Below are 22,269 nucleotides of genomic sequence, written 5' to 3' on the forward strand. Positions count from 1 at the left end.
AACGTCAGGCTTGTTGACAGTGCAGAAGATTCCCATGTGCAGAATCTGTAGATTGACAATGGACTTGACATATTTCCTCGAGCAGCAGGTGCCAGGGGAGCAACACTTTGTTTATTCCTTTCCTCAGGTAATGGACCATGTGATGGAGACTGAGAAAATGATCGATAAGTACAGTGGACTGGCTTCAGACCTGCTGACGTGGATAGAACAGACCATTACCATTCTCAACAGCCGCAAGTTTGCTAATTCTCTGGCAGGCGTGCAGCAGCAGCTCCAGTCCTTCAGTACATACCGCACAGTGGAAAAACCGCCCAAGTAAGCACCTGTCAACTGGAAGGAGGATGTGTCCCGCCCCCCCCAACTTTTTGCTGATGTTTACAATCCCCCCCCCCAGTAGCTTAAACTGTGCCCATCTGCATTGTGACTCATTCAGTTGTGGTCCGAGGTTTTCTGTGCAGATTGGCACATCGTGATGATGATGATGATGATAATGATACTGTAACGAATAACAGTGAGGAGCCAAGCTGAAGGGGAACAAGGCAGTTGATGTGCCCTGAATTACATTTTGTTACGATGCCAAAATAAAATGCAGTTTCAGTAGGTTCTTTTGGTGCAGTTCTGCTGCCTTCCTTCTTCTTTCAAACAGGAGGAATTTGGCAAATGTTGCTTTGTGAATGCCTAGCGATCCCCTGACCTTGAGTTTCAAAGAGAGGAGAAGGAAAAATGCCTCCCCTTCTATAACTGTTAACCAAGGGTTTCTAAACATAAAAATGAGAACTTGGTGGTAGCTTGAAAAAGATGCCACGTAGTGCTGGTGTTATGTTTTAGAGGCTTCAATCCCAATCTACATATGTGCAGGTTTGAATCAACCCCAAATAGCTATAAGGTGTTTGTGTTCCAGTTTTTTAAAAGAACTTTTGTCACCATCATTCTTTTTTATTTATTTATTTTATTTATTATTTATCTGCATGCAAATTGCGATAACTGCCCTAAACACTGATAAGTTAGACTTCTGGATAGATGATTACCGGTAGTTTATATCACTGCTTTTTACCATTAAGCTTCTATGGCCTGAGCTCAGAACACACTGTATTTCAGTGACACTAATAGAAATTGCTTGTGTTGCTCATTGTGTCTTCTTCATTTAAAAGCATGTTTTCGCATTTTTTGCTGTGTTCTTGGGCAGGTTTCAGGAGAAGGGGAACCTGGAAGTCCTGCTGTTTACCATCCAGTCAAGAATGCGAGCCAACAATCAGAAAGTGTATACGCCTCACGAAGGAAAATTAGTGTCTGACATCAACAGGGTACCTAATGCAGTCGCTTAAAATGGTTAACAGAAATGTGATAGATTGAGGATTTCAGTGTTAGGACTTTTCTTCTAGAACTTTTTAAAATTCTTGTTTAATTAATTTGGCTGGTTGGGAAAGGACCTTACGTTAGTAACAGGGCACATAATTTGGACTCGTAACATCCATGGTTCAATCCCTACTACTGCACGGTAAAAAAAATGATACAGCAAGATTAGAGAGGTGATCAGCAGCTAATGTGGAAACCAAGGAGGAAGCTACAGGGACAGCTGGATGTGATCCCACACCACAAGCGGAATATGTTTCCCATCAAGAACCTTAGATCTGCTCTGTGCAATACTTTCCCTATTCATTCTAGCAACACTGAATAAATGCTCACATGGACAATCATAAAACGTAGATATATAGTCTGCAGCATTTTCCATGAATGTAGTGGTTTCTGGAGGGGGAGTGTTGCTGGGACCATAGGAGTTGTTACCAACTAGTATCTGTTATTGTTCATTTTGCCACACTGTGTGTGTGTGTGTGTGTGTGTGTGTGTTCACATGAGCAGGTGCCTGGAAACAAACAGGGCTACTTGCATATACGAGAAAAGTGTTGTGAGAACAATCCCTTAGAGAAAAATACAAGGAGGAACAATAGCTCTTTATCTGGCCAAGCAGCATTTTGCTGATGTGAGGTTGGTTAGTGCAGCCCGTATATGAATGGAATGCTTTGTAGAAAGTGCCACGCGGCATTACATAGGAATTGCTGCGGCCTCTTGATTGTATATTCTGTACCTGCATACTGAATTCTCGTTCTCCTGTGCGCACACATTTGCACAGGCCTGGGAGAAGCTGGAGAAGGCGGAGCATGAACGGGAGCTGGCGCTGAGAAATGAGCTTATTAGGCAGGAGAAGCTGGAGCAGCTCGCCCGGCGCTTTGATCGCAAGGCAGCAATGCGGGAGACGTGGCTTAATGAAAATCAGCGCCTTGTTGCACAGGTAATGTGCGGCTTCAGGGAGTGTGCTGGCTCCAGTCTCTGATCTGCCTGGTGGTATCAGAAACAGAAGGGGATGTTGCGAGGGAAACAAGCACTCTGTTGGCACCAGCTTAAAATGGTACCCAGATCCCTTCTGGGGAATTTTGCATGCCCCCCCCCTGCCCCGGCACCCTCTGCCCTGTAGCATGCACAAGAACAGGCAACATGCCACCACACAGTTGCTAACCAAAAGCGAATTTAATTTGGGCAGGATAACTTTGGAAATGACTTGCCAGCTGTGGAGGCAGCAAAGAAGAAGCATGAAGCCATTGAAACCGATACAGCAGCCTACAAGGAACGGGTCCAGGCCATAGAGGAGGTGGCCAAGGAACTGGAGATGGAGAATTACCACGACATCAAGCGCATCAATGCTCGCAAGGACAACATCCTGCGGCTCTGGGAGTACCTGCTGGAGTTGCTGCAGGCCCGGCGGCGGAGGCTGGAGATGAACCTTAAGCTGCAGCAGCTGTTCCAAGACATGCTGCACAGTATTGACTGGATAGATGAGATGAAAGTAAGGAAGGGCTTGGGTCTGCAGGTTGATAGAAAGAAGCCAGCAAATTGAGGTGGAGGCTCATCCCGTGCTCCCCTTGCCTGCCATTTCCCCAAGTGACTCCCCCCTGCCCCCCCCCCCCAGGTTCAAAATGCAGCATTATAAACCCTTGGGAGGCAAGTTGTGTGTGGTAATTTGGAATGAAGAAATGGCAGGCAGTAAAAGTATTAAGCTACTTTTCTGCTCAAAATCAATTCATTCTAAAGCTGCTTTTTTTAAAAAAATAACAATGGCCACCAGGCTGCACTACATGTGGTTGTACATAATCTGTAGCCTGCCGCTAGCAGAGGCAGAGAAAAGGGTACATTCTTCCTTTGTGCTTCTGCAGGCTAAACTCCTGTCTCCTGAATTTGGGAAGCACCTGTTGGAAGTGGAATACCTTCTTCAGAAGCATAAGCTGATGGAGGCGGACATGGTCATCCAGGCTGAGAAGGTTCGTGATGTCAGTGCAGCTGCCCTTAGATTTGCCAACGGAGATGGTAGGTGTTTGTTTTCCAAGAAGAATTTTATGACTTCCGTGAGTGAGTGAGTGAGTGAGTGAGTGATGAATGATAATTTCTGAGTTGAGAAACCCTAAGTATAAAAGGGGAAGGAGTGAGGGGAGACCATCTGTATCCTTGCCTCTTCCTTTTAAAAAATGGTTTAAAGAAAATGCCTCTGTCCTCTTAGAATCATAGAGTTGGAAGGGACCCTGGGGGTTGTTGTGTCCAGGCCCCTGCAATGCAGGAGTCTTTTGCCCAATGTTGGGCTCGAACCTGCGACCCTGAGATTGAGTCTCATGTTCTGCCAATGGAGCTATCCCAGTCATCTCCTGTTTCACCTTAAATTGACTGAATTCATAGTAAAACGGGTCCAAGCTGCACAAATTAATTCATAAGTAGGGCCTTTAAGTTCAGCTAGAATCTATAGCACTTGTTGCCTTGAAAACTGCAGGGTCCTGGGGTTTCAGGCCCTCTTGGCCCTAGCTGGTGTGATAGTAGAAAGAAGGATTGGGAGGTGGAGTCTGGATGATATTGGAGGCTTTTCCAGATAATGATTTTCAGTGCAAGAATTGCACAGTTGTTGCTCATTTGTTGTACTGCTTCCCATTGTTTTCCCTCAAAAGATGTGCTTCTCTTTAGGGAATATTACATTTACTCAGGATGTGAATGTCAATGTATTGTGTGTGGCAGAAATGCAATTCTCACCTCTACTGGTTGACTGGTGTGGGTTGGAGTGCTGACTGAAATGTGGGTGTGTGCCAGTACCCCAGTAGCTTACCAAATAGTATTTGTGACTGGGGATGGGGAAGAAAACTGATTCAGTTCATGTTTAAAGGTGAACCTACATAAGTCATACTTTCTGAAGCTATAGGCAAGCTGAAACATAGCCATCCTTCTAACTTTTCCCAATTTTGCAAGGCAGTTCTTCAGTCAAGTACTTTGTACAAAAAAGGGGGGTTAATGCATGCACTAGGGCAAAACGTGCACAAAAATGCATGTATTGGTGAAAATAACATACAAAAATGCATTTTATTGGGGAACATGGCTTTGTAAATATGTGCACAATAAGCAAATATGTTATATGATAGGAGAAATTCACACTAAAAAGCTGATGAGTTTTCCACAAAGTGCCTGGAAATTTGTAGAACTGAACTTAGAAGGGGGGAAAATGAAAAACTGAGAGAAACCAAAACTGATAAATTCATCTGCCTCTGTTGGGTGCCGCTAATGAAGAATGACATAGTTCCTACACTCCACAGGGGTCGGCAAGGTTTACCTCACCTGGGCCAGTTCACTCCAGTGGAGATCCCTCTGTGGGCCGGCTTGTGTGTGCACATGAGTATTCACACCCACGATTTCCGGCAACTGCATATGTGCAGACGCAGTTTCCGGCACTGTGGAAGCGAGTCCCTGCAGCCACGCTGGTTTAGTGCAGCACGCGGGGACTTGCCGAGTGGGCGGCTTGGGTTTGGGGGCGGCTCATGGGCCGGTTAAATGACCCCCGTGGGCCGCTTGTGGCCCATGGGTCTTAGGTTGCCTACCCCTGCTCCATTTTTTAAAAGTGCACTTTATACTATTTAGAGTCTGTCCACTGTGCATCTAAAACTTGCAAGAACTCATGTAACCTTTTAAAATAAATTTCAGTAGCAAATTCCATCAGAGCCACTTTCTTCACTCAGACCTGTACTTCACCATTTCATGCAACGATTCCTTTTTCTGTTTCCTTTTTATTTATGGGATGGTGTGCATTGTCCCTCTGAAGCTCTGCAAAGCACATATATCTGCTTTTGCTTTTGTGTTAGAATCAATGAACAAATGGAAAGCACAACTATAGTTATCCCCCCCCATGTCACATGTCTTCATGTTACAGCTACTTAACCACCTGTTAGGTGGGCTGTTTCCAGCATTTTTAAAAAACCACCTGAAAGTGCCTTGTAGATGTTGCGCCTTTTCCCTTTCTGACTGAAAGGAAAATGCACAATGCGTCTCTGCTGATAGTAGCTTTCTGTCCACACATGCTTGTGCAGGTTATCGGCCTTGTGACCCAAAGGTGATACAGGATCGGGTGAACCACCTGCAGCTGTGCCATCGAGAGCTGATGGCTTTGGCTGCGGAAAGGAAAGCTCGCCTGGAGCAGTCCAAACGCCTTTGGAAATTCTTTTGGGAACTGGATGAAGCTGAAAGCTGGATCAAAGAGAAAGATCAAATCTATTCCTCCCTGGATTATGGGAAAGACCTGACCAGCGTTCTCATCTTGCAGAGGAAACACAAGGCTTTCGAGGATGAGCTGCGTGTTCAGGAAACCCACCTGCAGAACACTATTAAAGAGGGAGAAGCTATGATTGCTCAGAATCATTTTGGTGCACTTAAAATCCGCAAAAGGGTTGAGGAAGTGAAAGCCCTCTGGGCCCAGCTGCAGGAACTGGCAGCTTTCCACAAGAAAAACTTGCAGGATGCTGAGAGCTTCTTCCAGTTCCAGGTTGATGCAGATGACTTGATGGCCTGGTTGCAAGATGCCCATCGTCTGGTGTCGAGTGAGGATGTAGGGCATGATGAATATTCCACCCTAGCCCTTGTTAAAAAGCACAGGGACCTTTTAGACGATGTAGCAGACAACAAGAGAGTCATGGACAACCTGAACAGGCAAGCACAGAACTTCCCCACGGAGTTTCGGGATGATCCAGGATTTGAGAACAGACTGAAGGCCATCCAGGCAATGTACAATGAAGTTGTGTCCCTAGCAGATCTGCGTAGGCAGAAGCTACAGGATGCCTTGGATCTCTACAAAGTTTTCAGTGAGACAGATGCATGTGAGCTTTGGATGAGTGAGAAGGAGAAGTGGTTGGAACAAATGGAGATTCCTGATACCTTGGAGGACCTGGATGTCGTGCAACACAGGTAAATGTCTGAGATTGTTCCCTGGGCAGTGTATGTTGGATGTCTGGAACATTTGTCTCAAACTTAACAAGTTAAGGGTATGGAAGGAGTGCTTCATACATTAACTGGGACAATTAAGGAGCAACTGCAGGATCTAATTGTGGAACACATTTTGGTGGGTTACAGTCCACTTTGTAAAGAACTACATGTTACCCTGGCAAACATGATTTCTTATGCATGAAATGACCTCAAAAATATAGCACTGAAGTGCAGATGAAGGGCTTAATTCAAGGTTCAGTTTATCAGGCCTAGTCCTTAGCAGCACGAACCTCCTCCATTGTATTCCTGTATTGTAATACTGTACTATATGAAGGTAGACTGGAAGCAAAGTTACCATGTATGCAAGACTCAGGGCCACAAGGGCATGGGGAGAGGCTTTTTGCTCTAGATTTCCATTCCCCTGGTGACCTACCAATACCTGAGTTTAGGTGTTTTCTAAATGTGGCATGAGACCTTATAATTCAAATTGGGTTTTGGAGGAATAAGACCAAGACAACACATTCAAAGTAGGACTTTAGAAGTTATCCTCTGTACATATTTGGAAAATGTTGAGTTTTCAATTAATTAACTGATCTTGATTTCAGGTTTGATATTCTGGAGCAAGAAATGAACAACCTGGCTTCTCAGATTGAAGGGGTCAATCAAGCTGCCTTTGGACTAATAGAAAGTGGGCACCCACGCAGTGTGAATGTGAGGCAGTGTCAGCAGCGTCTGAATGCCAGGTAAGTTCCCCTTAGAAGGACCAAAACAGATGCATGAAGAAGAAGGAGCTAAAGAAAAGATCTCTGCTGCACTCAATGCAATCATTCATTCATTCATTTTGCTTTGCTTCTTTTAGATGGAAAGTCTTCCAGGAGATGGTAGCTCAGAGGCGGAAAGCTGTGGATTTTGCCCTTAGCCTCCACAATTACTGTGTGGATTGTGAGGAGACAAGGAAATGGATCCTGGAAAAAACCAAAGTCATTGAATCTACGCAGGACCTTGGCAAAAACCTGGCAGGCATGATTGCCATGCAGAGGAAGTTATATGGCATTGAGCGTGACCTAGCGGCTATCCAAGCCCGGCTTGCATCCCTGCAGCAGGAAGCACACCGGCTAGCCGAAGAGCACCCTGACCTAGCTGACGACATCTACAGTCGACTGACAGCTGTCACTGGAGTCTGGCTGGACCTGCAGAATACGTTGCAGAGCCAGGAGGCCTCTCTCGGAGAAGCCAGCAAGCTGCATAAATTCTTGCAGGACTTAGATGACTTCCAGGCATGGCTCTTCAAGGCCCAAAAAGCTGTTGCTTCAGAAGAGGTGCCCAACTCACTGGTAGAAGCTGAGCACCTCCTGCAGCAGCATGCTGCCATTAAGGAAGAAATTGATCGACACAAGGATGATTACCACAGTGTCAAGCAGATAGGAGACAGAGTGACCCAAGGACAGACAGATGTCGAGTATCAGCAGCTAGAACAGCGGCTTCAGGGGATGGATACAGGCTGGAATGCCTTATGTAAAATGTGGGATAGCAGGGAGAAATTCCTCAACAAGTGTCTTGGTTTCCAGGAATTTCTTAAAGATGCAAAGCAAGTGGAAATCATTCTTACTAATCAGGTATGGCAGCAGGGAACATGCATCTTATAACTTTTATGTATGTTACATTGGTGTCTCAAGATTGCATCCTGGTGCTTGAGTGTTGTAAGTGTTGCGCTCTACAGAGAAGCAGTAGTGGAATTTGCCATCTGAGCACTTGGGTGTTTTACAAAGCTTGTCAGCTGGCATGTGGCATCCACAGAAAAATCCTGCCCATGCTGTGCACCCTCTCCTGTACAGGAGCTGCATTTCAGCACATTTTGAGAAATATTGGAGAAACTAGTCTTCCTGATCCATGCTGAAAGCCGAATCCTGTGCTTAGTGGCAAGTTGATACAAGCAGTTTATAAAAGCTGGACTCTATTTTATGTAGGCATTTCAAGTGCTTTCTCTTTAGCTGACATGCATAGGATGGCTGCAGTGTGCCAAACTAACATGCAGACTGTTGCGGACTAGAAATGGCCTTAGGCCTTGCAGAAGAGAGGGTTTAAAAAAAAAAAAAACTTCCTGTGCTGTGTTCCTAAGTAATTGACTTGTTTTCTTCCTCAATATCTGCTTTAGGAATACACTCTGGCTCACATCGAGCCCCCAGACACCTTGGAAGCATCAGAGGCTGCTATCCGAAAATTTGAAGATTTCCTTGCTACTATGGAAGCAAACGAGGAAAAAATTACTGGGCTGGTGGCCAGTGGGAACAAGTTGGTGGCTGAAGGAAATATTTACTCTGATAAAATCAAGGAAAAAGTGCAGCTGATTCAAGAGAGGTAATTTCCGTAGAATAGTTTCAACGGGGGCAGCTCAGGACCATTGCTTACATTACAAGATATTGCACTGTACTCTGATATCACAGTGAACAGCACTCTGGAGAAGGTGTGTGTAAGGGGGGGGGGGAGGAGAGAGAAAGGGAGAGATTTGGTTATATCTTCAAACAGAGCAAAACCATCACCCAAATTTTTGTTCTGAGGCAATAATAGCCCAAAACAAGAGATGCTTATGAGGAGATCTGGGGAGGCCTTTTCTGAGCTGCAAACCCTTCCCTCCACACAAATCCTATTAAAAAGGAAAATTCATACATCTTTAACCAGGATAATAAAAGACAAGCATGACAACAGTCTGAACTTGCAGTTCCAAACTGAAAGCTGCTGTTTGAGGAGGAGCAAAAATGTAGATAAGGCAGGGATGGAGAAGTCAGTTCACCTGGTTTCTCTATTGTGCCTTGCCCTGTTTACCTTGCAGTGATTACTGTATAGAATCATAGAATTGAAGAGTTGGAGGTCATCTAGTCCAACCCCCAGGAATGCAGGAATCATTTGCCCAATGTGGGGCTTGAACCCACAACCCTAAGATTAAGTGTCTCATGCTCTATTGACGGAGCTATCCCATTTCTAGCCTACATAGCAGCATTCTGTTTTTGACCACATACAAAGCTTGAGGCCCATTGATGTGTGATTCTTATTTTCTGCCTCTGTGCTTGAGATATGAAATGATTCAGGAGTTTAGGAAGCAGCTCATCTAGCTCAGTTTCGACTATGTTGACTGGCAGTGGCTCTCCAGGGCTTCAGGCAGGGAGTCTCTCCCAGCCCTACCTGGGGAGATGCCGAGGTTACACCTGAGACCTTTTGCATACAAAGTAGCTGGTTCTACCACTGAGCTACAGCCCTTCCCTAAAGGGCTGTCATTGGAAATCTACAGTGTGCAGCTGCTTCACACACATACAGACAAATGTAGCAGGGTTCTCTGGGTTGTTGGGACCAATGTGTTATGATGCCAGCTAAGCCAGTGGTTTTCACTGTGGCACACTGGGGTGCCCTGAATGATGGTCAGGGATGCCGTGGGCAACATTGGCCTCTGTCGCTCTTTCCTTCCCTCCCTCCTCTGATGCCCTCTCACGTCTCTGCCTCCCAATGGTTGCAACAGCCCTGGGTATAAGCTCTGCAGGTGAATGGTGCCTCTGGGAGGCACCTGCATGTGGGGTGGGGTGGGGGGCAACTCAGAGACCAGGGAAGGCAGCAGTAGCTGCCCAGAGGACTTCCAAGGAGGGGGAGAGGAGAGGAGGCTGAGGGAACACTCCACAAGGGAGGGTGTTCGAAAAAGGGAGAGAGGCTGCCAGCTCTGCAGACAAGTGGTGACATAACTGGGCTCCTGAGCCCCACAAGGTTGCTGCAGAAAGAATGTAGTTGGTTAAGGGAGCCGTGGACTCAAAAAGGTTGAAAACCTCTGAGCTAAGCTATTGGACAATTGGGAGGAAGGGCAGGATATAAATTGAATAAATAATAGCCATTTAACAATGGCACTATTGTTGTTTCTAGGTACAATAGAAACATTGCAAAATCTCAAGAGGCCTTAGTGTTGCTGAAGGACAATCATGAGCTGCGGAACCTCCTACAGAATTGCCAAGAGGTAAGGATGCTAGGCCTACTACTCCTGCTTCCACCAATCTAAGGTGCATCTGCATTTATCCTTCTTCTCCAAATGGTGGTTATAACTTTGAATTATGTCAGCAGTAAATACTTCTCACTGCACCTTTCAGTTTCTAGAATCATAGAATTGTAGCGTTGGAAGGGACCCTGAGGGACGTCTAGTTTAGCCCCCCAAAATTTAGGAATCTCAACTAAATCATACATGGCAGGTGGCTATCCAACCTCTGCTTGAAAACATCCAGTGAAGGAGAGTCCACCACCTCTCATGGGAATCCATTCCGTTGTCAAACAGCTCTTACTGTCAAAAAGTTATTCCTGGTGTTTAGTCAGAAACTCTTTTCTTGTAACTTGAATCCATTGGTTCGGGTCCTAGCCTCTGGAGCAGGAAAAATAAATTCCCTATCTCAGCCCTATGATTCCAAGTACTTCAGAAAAGCACAATCAGTCATTAAAAAGTGGCTGAAATAAAATGGGTGGCTGGGGAGAGAATTAAGTAAGAATATGAGCAAAACAGTCTTGAGTTTGTTTAGCTAATTATTTTACCCGCATTTATCACTTAGCTTCGAGTACTAGCAAAATGTTAAGGGAGTTTGGCAAAAGTCTATAACCTCCCTTTGCAGTAGTTAACTTCCTTTGTTTGCAGCTTACTATCTGGATTGATGAGAAGATGCTCACAGCGCAAGACATATCCTACGACGAAGCCCGGAACCTGCACAGCAAATGGTTGAAGCACCAGTCTTTCATGGCAGAACTTGCTTCTAACCAAGGATGGCTAGAGAATGTAGATGAGGTAAGTTCTTGCAGGACTTGGAGTAGTGTGACATCTCTCCCAGCTCTTTTCTCCCATTGTCTCTATACCTTAGTGACTCCTGATATTTCAGAACATTATCCTGTCCTCATCCAGCCACCATGTTGTGTTGCCTGCAACATCTTGGTGCACTGCATGTAGTTGACTAGAAAGACCCATCTCCTGCCAACCCTGTATTTCTTACTCTGTATTTTCTTGATGAGAAATAGATGGCCTTCCTCTTAGCCAGTCCTTTGCTCTGACAAGTGCTTCCATCCCCCCCCCCCGCGCCCATCCCCTCTCTCTTTTCTCCAGGAAGGGCAGAAGCTAGCAGAGCAGAAGCCCCAGTATAAACACATTGTTTGCCAGAGGCTAGCGGAGCTGCACCAGCTTTGGGACAAGCTGCAAGCAACCACAGATGAGAAGGCTCAGCACCTGTTTGATGCCAACCGCTCTGACCTTTATGCACAGAGCTGTGCTGACCTTGTTGCATGGATTAGTGAGATGGAGGAGCAGCTGAAATCTGATGCCCAAGGGAAAGATCTCACCAGTGTCAACATCCTACTGAAGAACTTGAAAGTAAGTCACAAGGGGGTGGCATTCGCTGATTAACGAACATGACTAATTTAGGTATGTTATTTTCAGTGGGTCTAGTCTGATTAAAAACTTAGTCAAATACCACTTCCAGGGTGGAGGGAGGAGTCGATGCAGATACCCATTGCCAAGGGGGAGAGAGGGGGATCTGGAAAGTCAGTGCAAAGCCCTGCTGCCAGGGGGTGGGGGGTGGTTATCTGTTAACAACCCCCCTGCCCCCCTAGGGGGTGTGGCAGGGCTTTGCACCAGCTTTTGAACTGCCCCCCCCCTTTTTGCTTCAGAACTTTCCTTGTTAAAACACCTCTTTAAAGTTCATTTGGAGCAAACAGCAATCCATGAAAAGCCTGACTTGACATTTGCTCCAACTGAGTGCTAAAGAGTGGGTTTTCGTGGGGAAATCTCCAGGGCATAAAAAAAAACCCAACCAGCACTTAGACACAGAGCTTAGGACGTGTGCCTGGAAAGAGCAGGGCAGAACATAAGTGTGGTTAAGATATTGCAATAATCCCTTTTCACCCTGATTCCAGTGTATTCTTTCACCTTTGCCATCAGAACAGGGGCTCTCCATTTTTTGCTGAGACCACTATTTTCTTACCCCTCACAAAACAAGGCCTAACCCTCCTCAATTACTGTTTCCATGATGGTTCTCTTCAAGTCTCTCCAGTCTCAGGTGTGAATAAAAAGGGTGTCCTTATTTTTCTAGGAAATGAAAGGAAAGTCAGGCTGGAAACTTGTAAATATGTGACCAAACCCAAAGCCTATGGCCAAAAAAGATAAATTTTGACAAGATGGCTGAGTTAATAGAGGCTTTCTAATTTCAGCGACTAGATGAGCAAGTAAGTGTGAGGAAGAAAGAGATGGAAGACTTGGTGTCTCACGCCCCTCCATCCAGAGGAGACCTGCATGAAGGAGATGGCAAGCATGAGATCATTGAGAGAAGGTTCCAGGATCTTCTGCAGCCATTGGGTAAGAGGAGGAAGGAGCTGGAGACAACCAAGGCTCGATACCAGTTGGACCGGGATCTGGAAGATGAACTGGTGAGCTATCATCTGAATGTGCCATTAGGAAAGACTTCAAGTCAACCTTATTACTTTAATTTAGAGGGCATGGGGCTCTGTTACAGTACAACTGGTCCCCATGAGACGCATAGGCAGTCTGTGTTAGATAAACAGAGTAATACAGTTGTACCTTGGAAGTCGAACGGAATCCGTTCCGAAGGTCCGTTCGACTTCCAAAATGCTCAAAAACCAAATTGAGTCTTCTGATTGGCTGCAGGAAGCTCCTGCAGCCAATCAGAAGCTGTGGAAGCCCCGTTGGACATTCAGTTTCCAGAAGAAAGTTCACAAACCGGAACAATCACTTCCTTGTTGTGGTGTTCAGGAGCCAAAACGTCTGAGTTCCAGGGTGTTCGGGATCCAAGATACGAGTGTTACTTCATCCCCCCACCCACCCCACTTGTGTACACATATATAGCCTGAATTTTCTGCACCTGCACTTTAGTCATTCTTCTGTATTCCAGCTTTGGGTACAAGAGCGATTGCCTCTTGCTCAGTCCACTGACCATGGCACAAACCTCCTGTCAGTACAGATGCTTACGAAGAAAATGCAGGTGAGTCTGTCCACCACGTCTGAGTTTTGTTTCCCCACCCCAGTTTAATTTAATTGCATTTTGGAATGAACACATAGGCTGGCTGAGTGGATTTTGGCTGTGGCTGCAAACATCCAAAAGTTCAGTGGTGTCTGTATAATAGCTGTTAGCAAATGGAGTGGGAGGATTTCTCAAATATGCATGTACCAGGAGCTCTCTAGCTTTGCCTACTCACCACTCTCTGCCAGATGCCTCACCCCCTTGCCAAGCCTCCTCCCCATACAGCTTGATTTGAGAGTGATGTTGTGTGGACGATGCTGCATAAATGGGTACACAGGCAGACCCTAGCCCACACTAAACTCTGGTGTGTACAAGCCCTGAGTCAAAGGAGTTCCATGGGGGTGGGTGGGAATGCAGGTAGATGCCCAAATGCTTCCCTCTGCAGCAGCCTGTAAGACCTGAATATTGCCATCACATTAGATGTTGTTGTCAGTAGCCCCTATTAATGACTACTCAGTAAATGGGAACAGCTCCCTTCAAATAGGTTTCTGATCTAATCCAAACCTCCTTAAAAGTGCCTCTGTCCCTTGCTAGACACTGCAGAAAGAAATTGCTGGCCATGCCCCACGCATTGAGGACGTCCTTTTCAGAGGGGAGGCCATGGTGGCTGGAGCGGAGGGGGATGGAGGCATCCGGGATACCGAAGAGCGCCTGAAGCAGCTGAAGGATTCCTGGAGCACTTTGCAAGAGGAAACGTCAAAGAGGTTGCAGCGCCTGGAAGAAGCAAGTGAGGCTCAGCGGTATTACTTGGATGCTGGTGAAGCAGAGGCCTGGATAAGCGAGCAGGAGCTCTATATGGGGACTGATGAGAACCCAACGGTAAAGGCGCTAATATTGCTGGAAGCTACTACCACAACCCCAGGTCGGTGGGGGGGGGCAGTGGTGGGGCAGCACAGTGAAATGGGACATGCCACTCCTGGGTTGGCTCCACTCTGGAGCAGGATAAGATCCCATCAGTAACTGGAGGGATTTTCTTTTCCCAGGATGAAGAGAGCGGCATTGTGATGCTGAAGAGACACCTTCGCCAGCAGCGGTCCATAGAAGAGTACGGGAAAAACATCAAGCAGCTGGCCGGCCGGGCTCAGAAGCTGCTCTCTGCTGGACACCCTGAAGGGTAAGTATGTTTGGCTGCTGTTTCCCAGTCTCTCAAAGCTTTGGAAGAGAACAGCAAGGAGATTTTTAAAAAGTTTTTGTGAAACGTGGTATCAACTGACCCATCATAGATCCCATATCTTGTCATTTGGCTCTCCGGAAAAGCAGCCCACTGCATATCTGCTGGATTGTGTCTTTCTTCCTTTGGCAGGCGATGTGGCTCAGGCATGTCCTCCTTGGGTGTTTTTCAGGGAGGAGATAATCCGGCTGCAGGGGCAAGTAGACAAGCAGTATGCGGGCTTGATAGACCAGTCTGAGGAGCGCAGGCGTAAGCTGGAGCACATGTGCCACCTCTTCAAGCTGAAGCGAGAAGTTGATGACCTGGAGCAGTGGATCGCAGAGAGAGATGTAGTGGCATCATCCCCAGAGATGGGCCAAGACCTCGACCATGTCACTGTGAGCAAGCACTGTCAGAATGTGTGCATTAGACAGCCCATTGTGGCCAGGTGTCTTAGTCTCCCATCTCTCTTGAGATGCCAGTTCCACTTTAGGAGTATAAGTACCATGTGAATGAGGACAATGGGTGGTGAGTGGTGTTATTTGACCGCACACAGCCCTGTGGTGGCCAGATGAAACTTTGCTGCTAGGTGGTACAGGGTGTGTTAAAATTCAGTTGCATTTAACATACAGGGAAACCCCAATGTATGCAGGGTTTAACCACTGCACGTTTACAATTGGAAGTTATCATTTATTCTTATGCTGGAAGACTGTTTTGTTAGGGTATGGGAATCAGCCCACATGGCAAAGTTAACTAATGTTATGAGATTGAGTAAAGGCACAAACAAACAGGTAATTTTTTTAAAAAGTGGAATAATTTTGCCATGTTCTGGTGCAATAAGGCACAAGAAAATAAGTAACCACATATGCTGTTGCAAACTATTTAGTAATTTAAAGGATAATTTAATTTTCTTATTTTGTCCTCTTGATTACATATATATTTTCATATTAATTCTCATTTTTTTTCTCTTTTCCCTTTTACCTGTTAAAATTATCCTGTGTTTAATATATCTTTTTGTACTTAAATGTTTAGGCATTATCTTTTTTATAACAGAAAGCATGCAGCTTGGAGTGCAGAAATCACTATAGTTTTCTTCAAATATTAGGAAAGTAAAAGTGTGTTAGAGACATGGCACTGTGTCCGCCTACCTTGCCACCTCTACTCCTGACTTTACCACATTCAGCAGCGAGGTCACAATTGGGCTCGCAAATGTGTTCCCTTGAACATGCTTACAAGCCTCCCTGTCCTTGAGAGCCCTGATCACGCAGGCATCCCAGCCACAGGGGGGGACTTGTAAGCATGCTGAGGCAAACTTGCTTAGGAGCCCCCTTCAGACCGTGTTGCTATGTGTAGTCAGGGACAGGCTGGAGCGCATGATGCTGTCACTGCAACATACCTGCACTTGGCTAATGTCTGAAGAGAGCTTGTGTTATGATGAGAATGGCTGTTGTAAGCTGTTTTCAGAAGAGCAGCCACATTAGTGTGCTGCAGAAAAACCAAGAAAGAACATTGTGGTACCTCAAAGGCTAACAAATGTCTTATGGCATAAGCTTTCATATGTTGGTAGGCTTTTTCAGTTTTGGATGACAGCCTGCAACTGAAAAACTACAACACTCTTTTACATCACTATGTAAAATAAAAGACCCTACCCTCCTTTGCATATGGTTATCCTAGAGAGAAAAGGGAGAAAATTGGGAGATTCTCTCTCTCTCTCTCTCTCTCTCTCTCTGTGTGTGTGTGTGTGTGTGTGTGTGTCTTTTCAAGTAAGTCATGTTGTAGTTTGGGACTGAACGTGAGTTCTGGATCCACAGAAAGTGACATTACATCCATCATTGAATGAGATTAGACCTCTTAGAATGCTCATGTTCTCTCTGGTTTGTTTCTTGGCTAGCTACTGCGAGATAGGTTCCGTGACTTCACCCGGGAAACAGGAAACGTCGGGCAGGAGCGGGTGGATGGTGTCAATCTCATAATTGAGCAGCTGATTGATGCTGGCCACCCGGAAGCTGCCACGATTGCGGAGTGGAAGGACAGTCTGAATGAGAGCTGGGCTGACTTGCTAGAGTTGATTGATACCAGGATACAGCTGCTGGCTGCCTCCTATGAACGGCACAAGTTCTTCTATGATGGTGGTGAGATCCTGGTTCTCATTGAGGAGAAGCACAAGGAGCTGCCGGAGGAGTTGGGCCGGGACGTCAACACAGCAGAGTCTTTCCACAGGATGCACACAGCATTTGAGCGAGACATACACTTGTTGGGACAGCAGGTAACCACATACCTTACAGGTCTATAGCTCACTACTGGATGACATGGGGAACTGTATTGGTATAATCCCTGGTATAGATAAGAAATATATCTGTTTGAGCACTCCAGGGATGCTCGACCTTGACCTTCCACGTTTTTCTGTCATCTGTGTGTGCTAAAGGGAAATTGAACAGGTCTGTGTGGCGTTTTCCAGATCTGGTTGAAGTTAGCATCCTCCCTTGGAAGACTTTGGAACATAAGGAAAACACTCTCTTCTGGCTTAACTGGCATACTTGATTTATTGCGCTACGGAGACCAAACCAGATTCTCATTGTTTTCGTTTCCCTATGAAACTGGTCCTTCGTGCTTCCATTTTAAAATTAGGAAACCATGTCTGGGAGAGACTTGCACAGCCAGCATGCTTCCATACTGCCAGTATTTTTTAGCAGGCTTCTGTCGCGTCTAAGAAATTCAGGCTGCACAGCAGATGCTTGATGTGGACCTCCGAAACAATTTTCCCGAAAAGCAGAGAGTTTTTGCAGTAAGGAAAGTGTTGGATAATGATGCAACATTGTCTAATCTCCCCAAAGACAAATCAGGCTGAATGCCCATTAAGCAGGTTTCCTGGAAGTGACTCCAGTCTTAGGTGTGAAGTATACGTTCTTGGGTTGCAATATAAAGTTCCCTCATCTCTGGCAGGTTCAGCATTTCCAGGAGGTGGCGGTTCGCCTGCAGGCAGCCTATGCTGGGGAAAGGGCCGTTGCTATTCAGAAGCAAGAGCAGGAGGTGGTGAAGGCCTGGAAGGCCCTCCTGACTGCCTGTGAGGGGCGGCGGGCTCAGCTGGTTGACACGGCAGAGAAGTTCCGCTTCTTCAGCATGGTCCGGGACCTCATATCTTGGATGCAGAGTGTGATCCGGCAGATTGAAACACAGGAGAAGCCCAGGTAACAAGATGGAATGGGAACGTACTCCCCCCCCCCATTTTGGGGGGGGGTCTTTTCCCACCCAGATGCTAGAGAAACCATTTGCAGTTCCTGGCATGCTGATGCAACCCCCAAGAGCTGCTTACCAAGTTCATAATCTTTTTTTTTTTATCAGCCAATGTGAGCTGTAACATTCTGGGAAGCAGCCCTGGCTGGAAGCCAGTTGCACATCACATTTGCCGATTCAGGCTTTGCATGCCTTTGAGACTGGTTTTCAGGAGATCTCCTACAACTTGAGAAGCAGCCCTTGGGCTTTTCAGCACCCCTGAGGATCACTCGGTGTTAGTAACGTTCTGCTGCTTGTTTTTTCTTCCATTATCTTCCCCGTTTAAAGGGATGTTTCGTCTGTGGAGCTTCTGATGAAACACCACCAGGGCATAAAGTCTGAGATAGACACCAGGCAGAAAAGCTTCACCACTTGCTTTGATCTTGGCAAAGCCCTGCTGCAGCGCAGGCACCATGCTGCAGATGAGGTGAGGGCTTCCCAGCACAAGTTTTGTTGTTGACAGATGACTAATACATACTGTACATATGCAAGATTGCATTAAGGTTCCTGCGGATGTAGGTGGAGGCAGTGGCTTTCTGGAACTAAGGTGCTTCCTCCTTCAGCCCTGAGTCCAGGTGGCATTTATGACAGAGCAACCCTTCTCCCCCTCTGACATTTTCAGCAACCCATTCAGAATTCTGAATGGGGAGCCTTTTTCACTCTGGGGAATTCCCATGAACATTTGTGGCAGATGAACAGGACAGCCTGCCTGACAGTTATTAAGTCATCATATGAGTGACGGGTGGTTTGTCCCATCCACCTGTTAAAATCCGTTATGAGAGTTTCCCAAGCACCTGAGAGCCAGTTGGGAACCATAGAACACGGGGCATTGTCAACCCTGTGCTTGGCACATTGGAAAGGGATGAGCATAGGCTGGCGAAGCACTTCTTCTCCTGCCCGTCAGCTGATGGGGAGAGCGGAAGGGAGAGAAAGAAGCCGGCTTTTTGCAGGCATTGGTTGTGGGAAGGAGTTCTCCATTGCACAGTGCATGCCTGCAACCTCATGGTGGGGGTGTATGCATTGCTCCAAGAGGGGGAAGAGGAGCTGTGGAAGGTGGAAAAAGCTTGAATAGGTAGGACAGTTCAGTGCCTACCACATGCATGGAACAAACTATCATTTAAAGACAGGGTCTGCTGACATGGCATAAGACGTGGGCCTGAGCTGCTCCCTATTTTGCCTGTGTTTTTTTGCTGATGCACAATAGTTTTAATTGTCCCAAGGAACTACAGAGTGAATAATCCCCACACTTCATCTATAATATGTGAATATCTAATAGGTATTCCATGCCTTCTGTCCACAACCCAGCACAGAGGGAAATCTAAAGCACTTGGGTGTGCTTAGCTTTGAGCATCTGCCCATGCAATCGTTGCTGTGTGCATGTGCTGTATTGGGGTTTTTTCTTGTAAGAAAGAAAAGCAGAATTCATGTAAGCATTATACGTAATTAGAGCAAATTATGGCAGGAAACTCTGTGCACTTAACCTAACTGCCATGAAACCTGTGGCAGGGAGGGAGAGATAAAACTTTCCTCCCTCTTCTTTTAGATAAAAGAAAAACTGATGCAGCTGGCAGAGAAGAAGAGGGAGATGGTGGAGAAGTGGGACAGGCGTTGGGACTGGCTTCGCTTGTGTAAGTATCCCACGAGGTGTTTCCTAGGTGGGCTGACTCGAATGAGGCTTTTCCACACAGGTGGGCCCTTTTCCATGCAGGGCAAGGCCCAGCCATCAATGTATGTGCATCCTACATGCTGAGTAGTCATTACCCTCTCTCTGGTTTCCCTTCTCCTCTTCACACACCAGTGCTCGAGGTGTGCCAGTTTTCCAGGGATGCCTCAGTGGCTGAGGCGTGGCTCATTGCCCAGGAGCCCTATCTCTCCAGCGGTGATTACGGGCAAACTGTGGATGCTGTGGAGAAGCTACTGAAAAGACACGAAGCCTTTGAGAAATCCACAGCCACGTGGGAAGAACGTTTTTCTGCCTTGGAGCGTCTGACCACAGTAAGTAGCCCACAGGAGGAAGAGCCTGCCAGCACTTTGTATGGTTAACAATAATGGAAACCTACTAACCAAGCTGGTTGGGAATATGGGGATCTAGCTGTTGCTTCTTATTACTACAGTGGTACCTCGGTTGTTGAACGTAATCCATTCCGGAAGACCGTTCGACTTCCCAAACGTTCGACAACCGAGGCGCAAAGGGCAGTCGGCAAAGTCAATGGAGAAAAAAAGGGGGGGAACACAGCGGAAGCCGTTCGACTTCCAAGGCGCATTTGAAAATGGAAGCAATTAGTTTTTAGCATTCGGGTTCCAAAATGTTCGGCTTCCGAGATGCTCGAAAACCGAGGTACCGCTGTATTATTAGAAAGCCTAATTTGTGTTTCACTTTATTTTCATGTGAAGCTTTTCATAAAGCTCTTTCTTGAATATTTCTACAGAGTGTTGGGCTGAAAAAATAATAATTTGGAGATGAATATATGTATATTTGTCAGGAAATGAATTATTGGCCAAAACATTGGTTTCAATGCCTGTTATAGCACCCTAACAGCTGCTAATAACTCTCTCAGTAAAACCAGTGCTAGACCCTAGAGCTGTGGTATGGCAACATAAAAGGCAAATAGCACAGTGAAGTGCAATATGGGGGAAATGTGTAGGTGTAGGAAAGGTAAAACTGACCCCTGAAGGGCTGGGGTAGATGAAAATGAGGTCACAGGTGCAACAGGAAATAGGGAGTGATCTCTTTCACATCTACCTATACAAAAAAACCAAAACATCCTGTGTGTTCTTTAATATCCCCCCCCCAAAAAAATATTCTTTTTCAGCTTGAATTACTAAGGAATAGAACGATTCCAGAAGACCTTTCGCAGCACAGAGTGGCTAGGACCACAGACCTGGAGTTTGACTTTGAGACAGAGCCAGAACCTGAGATGGGGTAGGTTACATGTATGTAAGTTGCCCTTTGGGCTGTTATTTCCACAAGTGTCAGCAGAACTCCATCAAGAACAGCCAAATCCTCAATTCCCAGACACAAGAACCACCCAACCAACAGCATTTCCATTTTGTCCAGTCCATTACTGCCTCCAGACACTGATCCAGAGATGATGTAGCTTGCTGGACCTCTTCAACACCGCCTTATCCACATCTTTGGGTCACAATAAGTGAAACTCCTCTCATAACGCTGAAGAAGATGGTGCTCTAAAGATGAACAATATCAATTGATGTCCCAGGGGTGTAATTCCACAATTAGGATTAACATTTCTGTCCTATGCTGGAGTGCAACCTGAGACTATTTTTTGAGTCTGGTGTATTGGCAGAGGCAACAGCTATCTCGTGAATGTAGAGTTGATCTTTGTTGAGTTGGAAAGGAAAAAAAAAGGACTGAGATGCTGCCCTCTTGTGGTTGTGAAAACTATCCTACTTAACCTAGGGCTGCTGAGATTCCTATTGTCTTTGTTGCTGTTGTTCCTTACTGAGTTTGGTTGTATGGGGTTGAGTTCTGGGTTTTGCATGCACATTATTTACACAATTGGAAACGTCAGCTCCACACTCTGCACCACTGCAATTACAGTGGTGCCTCGCAAGACGAAAATAATTCGTTCTGCGAGTGCTGTCGTATAGCGAATTTTTCGTCTTGCGAAGCACCAACGGGAGAATAGCGGTTTGACGGGGGGGGGAGAATTTTTTTTTTTGTCTTGCGAGGCAAGCCCATAGGAAAATTTGTCTTGCGAGACAGCCTTTCGCTAGCGAATGCCTTTCGTCTAGCGAGTTTTTCGTCTAGTGAGGCATTCGTCTAGCGGGGCACCACTGTATATGGTTTTCTTTGTATAGACACTATATATATATAGTTTTTTCTTCTTTGAAAACACACAAACAAACTTCAGCAGTAGGCTGTTTCTAGTTGGTGATGTCACACAGGCAAAGGGGCTTTTGATCCAGCAGGAGGCATGCACTGGTGGAAGAGGGTAGGCAATTTTTCCTGCAGCCCCTCCCTCCCCAATCTGTTCTGGAAGGTCCCTCCTCCTCTATTAGTGGACATCTCTGCTCAAGCAATAACACAGGGAGAATGAATTATTCTGCTCCATGTTGTTTCCATTTTATATACTGGACTATGTTCTTCTGTGTTTACTGTAGGCCTGAAGAAGTGGGGGAGAAGAAGGAGGAGTTAAGTTTAGAAGATGCCATTTCTCCTGATGCAGAAGACTCATCACTGGTCAGTTATCAGTTTTAGTTCCTCCTTCCTGGAAACCTCCACAGCTTAATTCAGTTATCCAGTTTTTTTGCATCTTTGTAAAAATACACAAAATGTATTTTTCTGGCAAAAGAAAGAGAAAAAGAATTCTCTTATGTTCAGTTATTTAGAACTTTAACTTGCAGTGCTCTTCACAGTCTTCTTCTTTGATAAATATAGTAAATATCGGGAAATTTGGAGCCAATATTTATAACTACAAAATGGATCTGTTAAATAAAGATTAATGTTACTATTTTAATATGTACTTTCTCAACCTGGTGCTCTTGAAATGTTGCTGGACTACA

The 22,269-nt window shown here is 45.9% G+C and overlaps 1 protein-coding gene across 4 annotated transcripts in view; it reads left to right on the plus strand.

Annotated features, from left to right (window-relative positions):
- The window catches only part of SPTB (spectrin beta, erythrocytic), a 93,749-nt gene that overhangs the window by 52,016 nt on the left and 19,464 nt on the right, over window positions 1-22,269 (plus strand). For all 4 annotated transcript variants that reach the window (XM_033159498.1, XM_033159508.1, XM_033159507.1 and 1 more), the window contains 24 exons: window positions 128-315; window positions 1,187-1,304; window positions 2,132-2,290; window positions 2,540-2,842; window positions 3,210-3,360; window positions 5,391-6,261; window positions 6,885-7,022; window positions 7,139-7,895; window positions 8,435-8,637; window positions 10,183-10,273; window positions 10,937-11,083; window positions 11,396-11,659; window positions 12,496-12,711; window positions 13,194-13,283; window positions 13,857-14,141; window positions 14,306-14,436; window positions 14,666-14,870; window positions 16,364-16,738; window positions 17,416-17,660; window positions 18,034-18,172; window positions 19,289-19,373; window positions 19,544-19,740; window positions 20,559-20,668; window positions 21,868-21,946. In XM_033159498.1, the coding sequence (XP_033015389.1) occupies window positions 128-315; window positions 1,187-1,304; window positions 2,132-2,290; window positions 2,540-2,842; window positions 3,210-3,360; window positions 5,391-6,261; window positions 6,885-7,022; window positions 7,139-7,895; window positions 8,435-8,637; window positions 10,183-10,273; window positions 10,937-11,083; window positions 11,396-11,659; window positions 12,496-12,711; window positions 13,194-13,283; window positions 13,857-14,141; window positions 14,306-14,436; window positions 14,666-14,870; window positions 16,364-16,738; window positions 17,416-17,660; window positions 18,034-18,172; window positions 19,289-19,373; window positions 19,544-19,740; window positions 20,559-20,668; window positions 21,868-21,946 (5,547 nt within the window). The remainder of the gene's footprint in view (window positions 1-127; window positions 316-1,186; window positions 1,305-2,131; window positions 2,291-2,539; window positions 2,843-3,209; window positions 3,361-5,390; window positions 6,262-6,884; window positions 7,023-7,138; window positions 7,896-8,434; window positions 8,638-10,182; window positions 10,274-10,936; window positions 11,084-11,395; window positions 11,660-12,495; window positions 12,712-13,193; window positions 13,284-13,856; window positions 14,142-14,305; window positions 14,437-14,665; window positions 14,871-16,363; window positions 16,739-17,415; window positions 17,661-18,033; window positions 18,173-19,288; window positions 19,374-19,543; window positions 19,741-20,558; window positions 20,669-21,867; window positions 21,947-22,269) is intronic.

The sequence above is a fragment of the Lacerta agilis genome, chromosome 1, assembly GCF_009819535.1.
Source record: "Lacerta agilis isolate rLacAgi1 chromosome 1, rLacAgi1.pri, whole genome shotgun sequence".
Classification (NCBI taxonomy): domain Eukaryota; kingdom Metazoa; phylum Chordata; class Lepidosauria; order Squamata; family Lacertidae; genus Lacerta; species Lacerta agilis.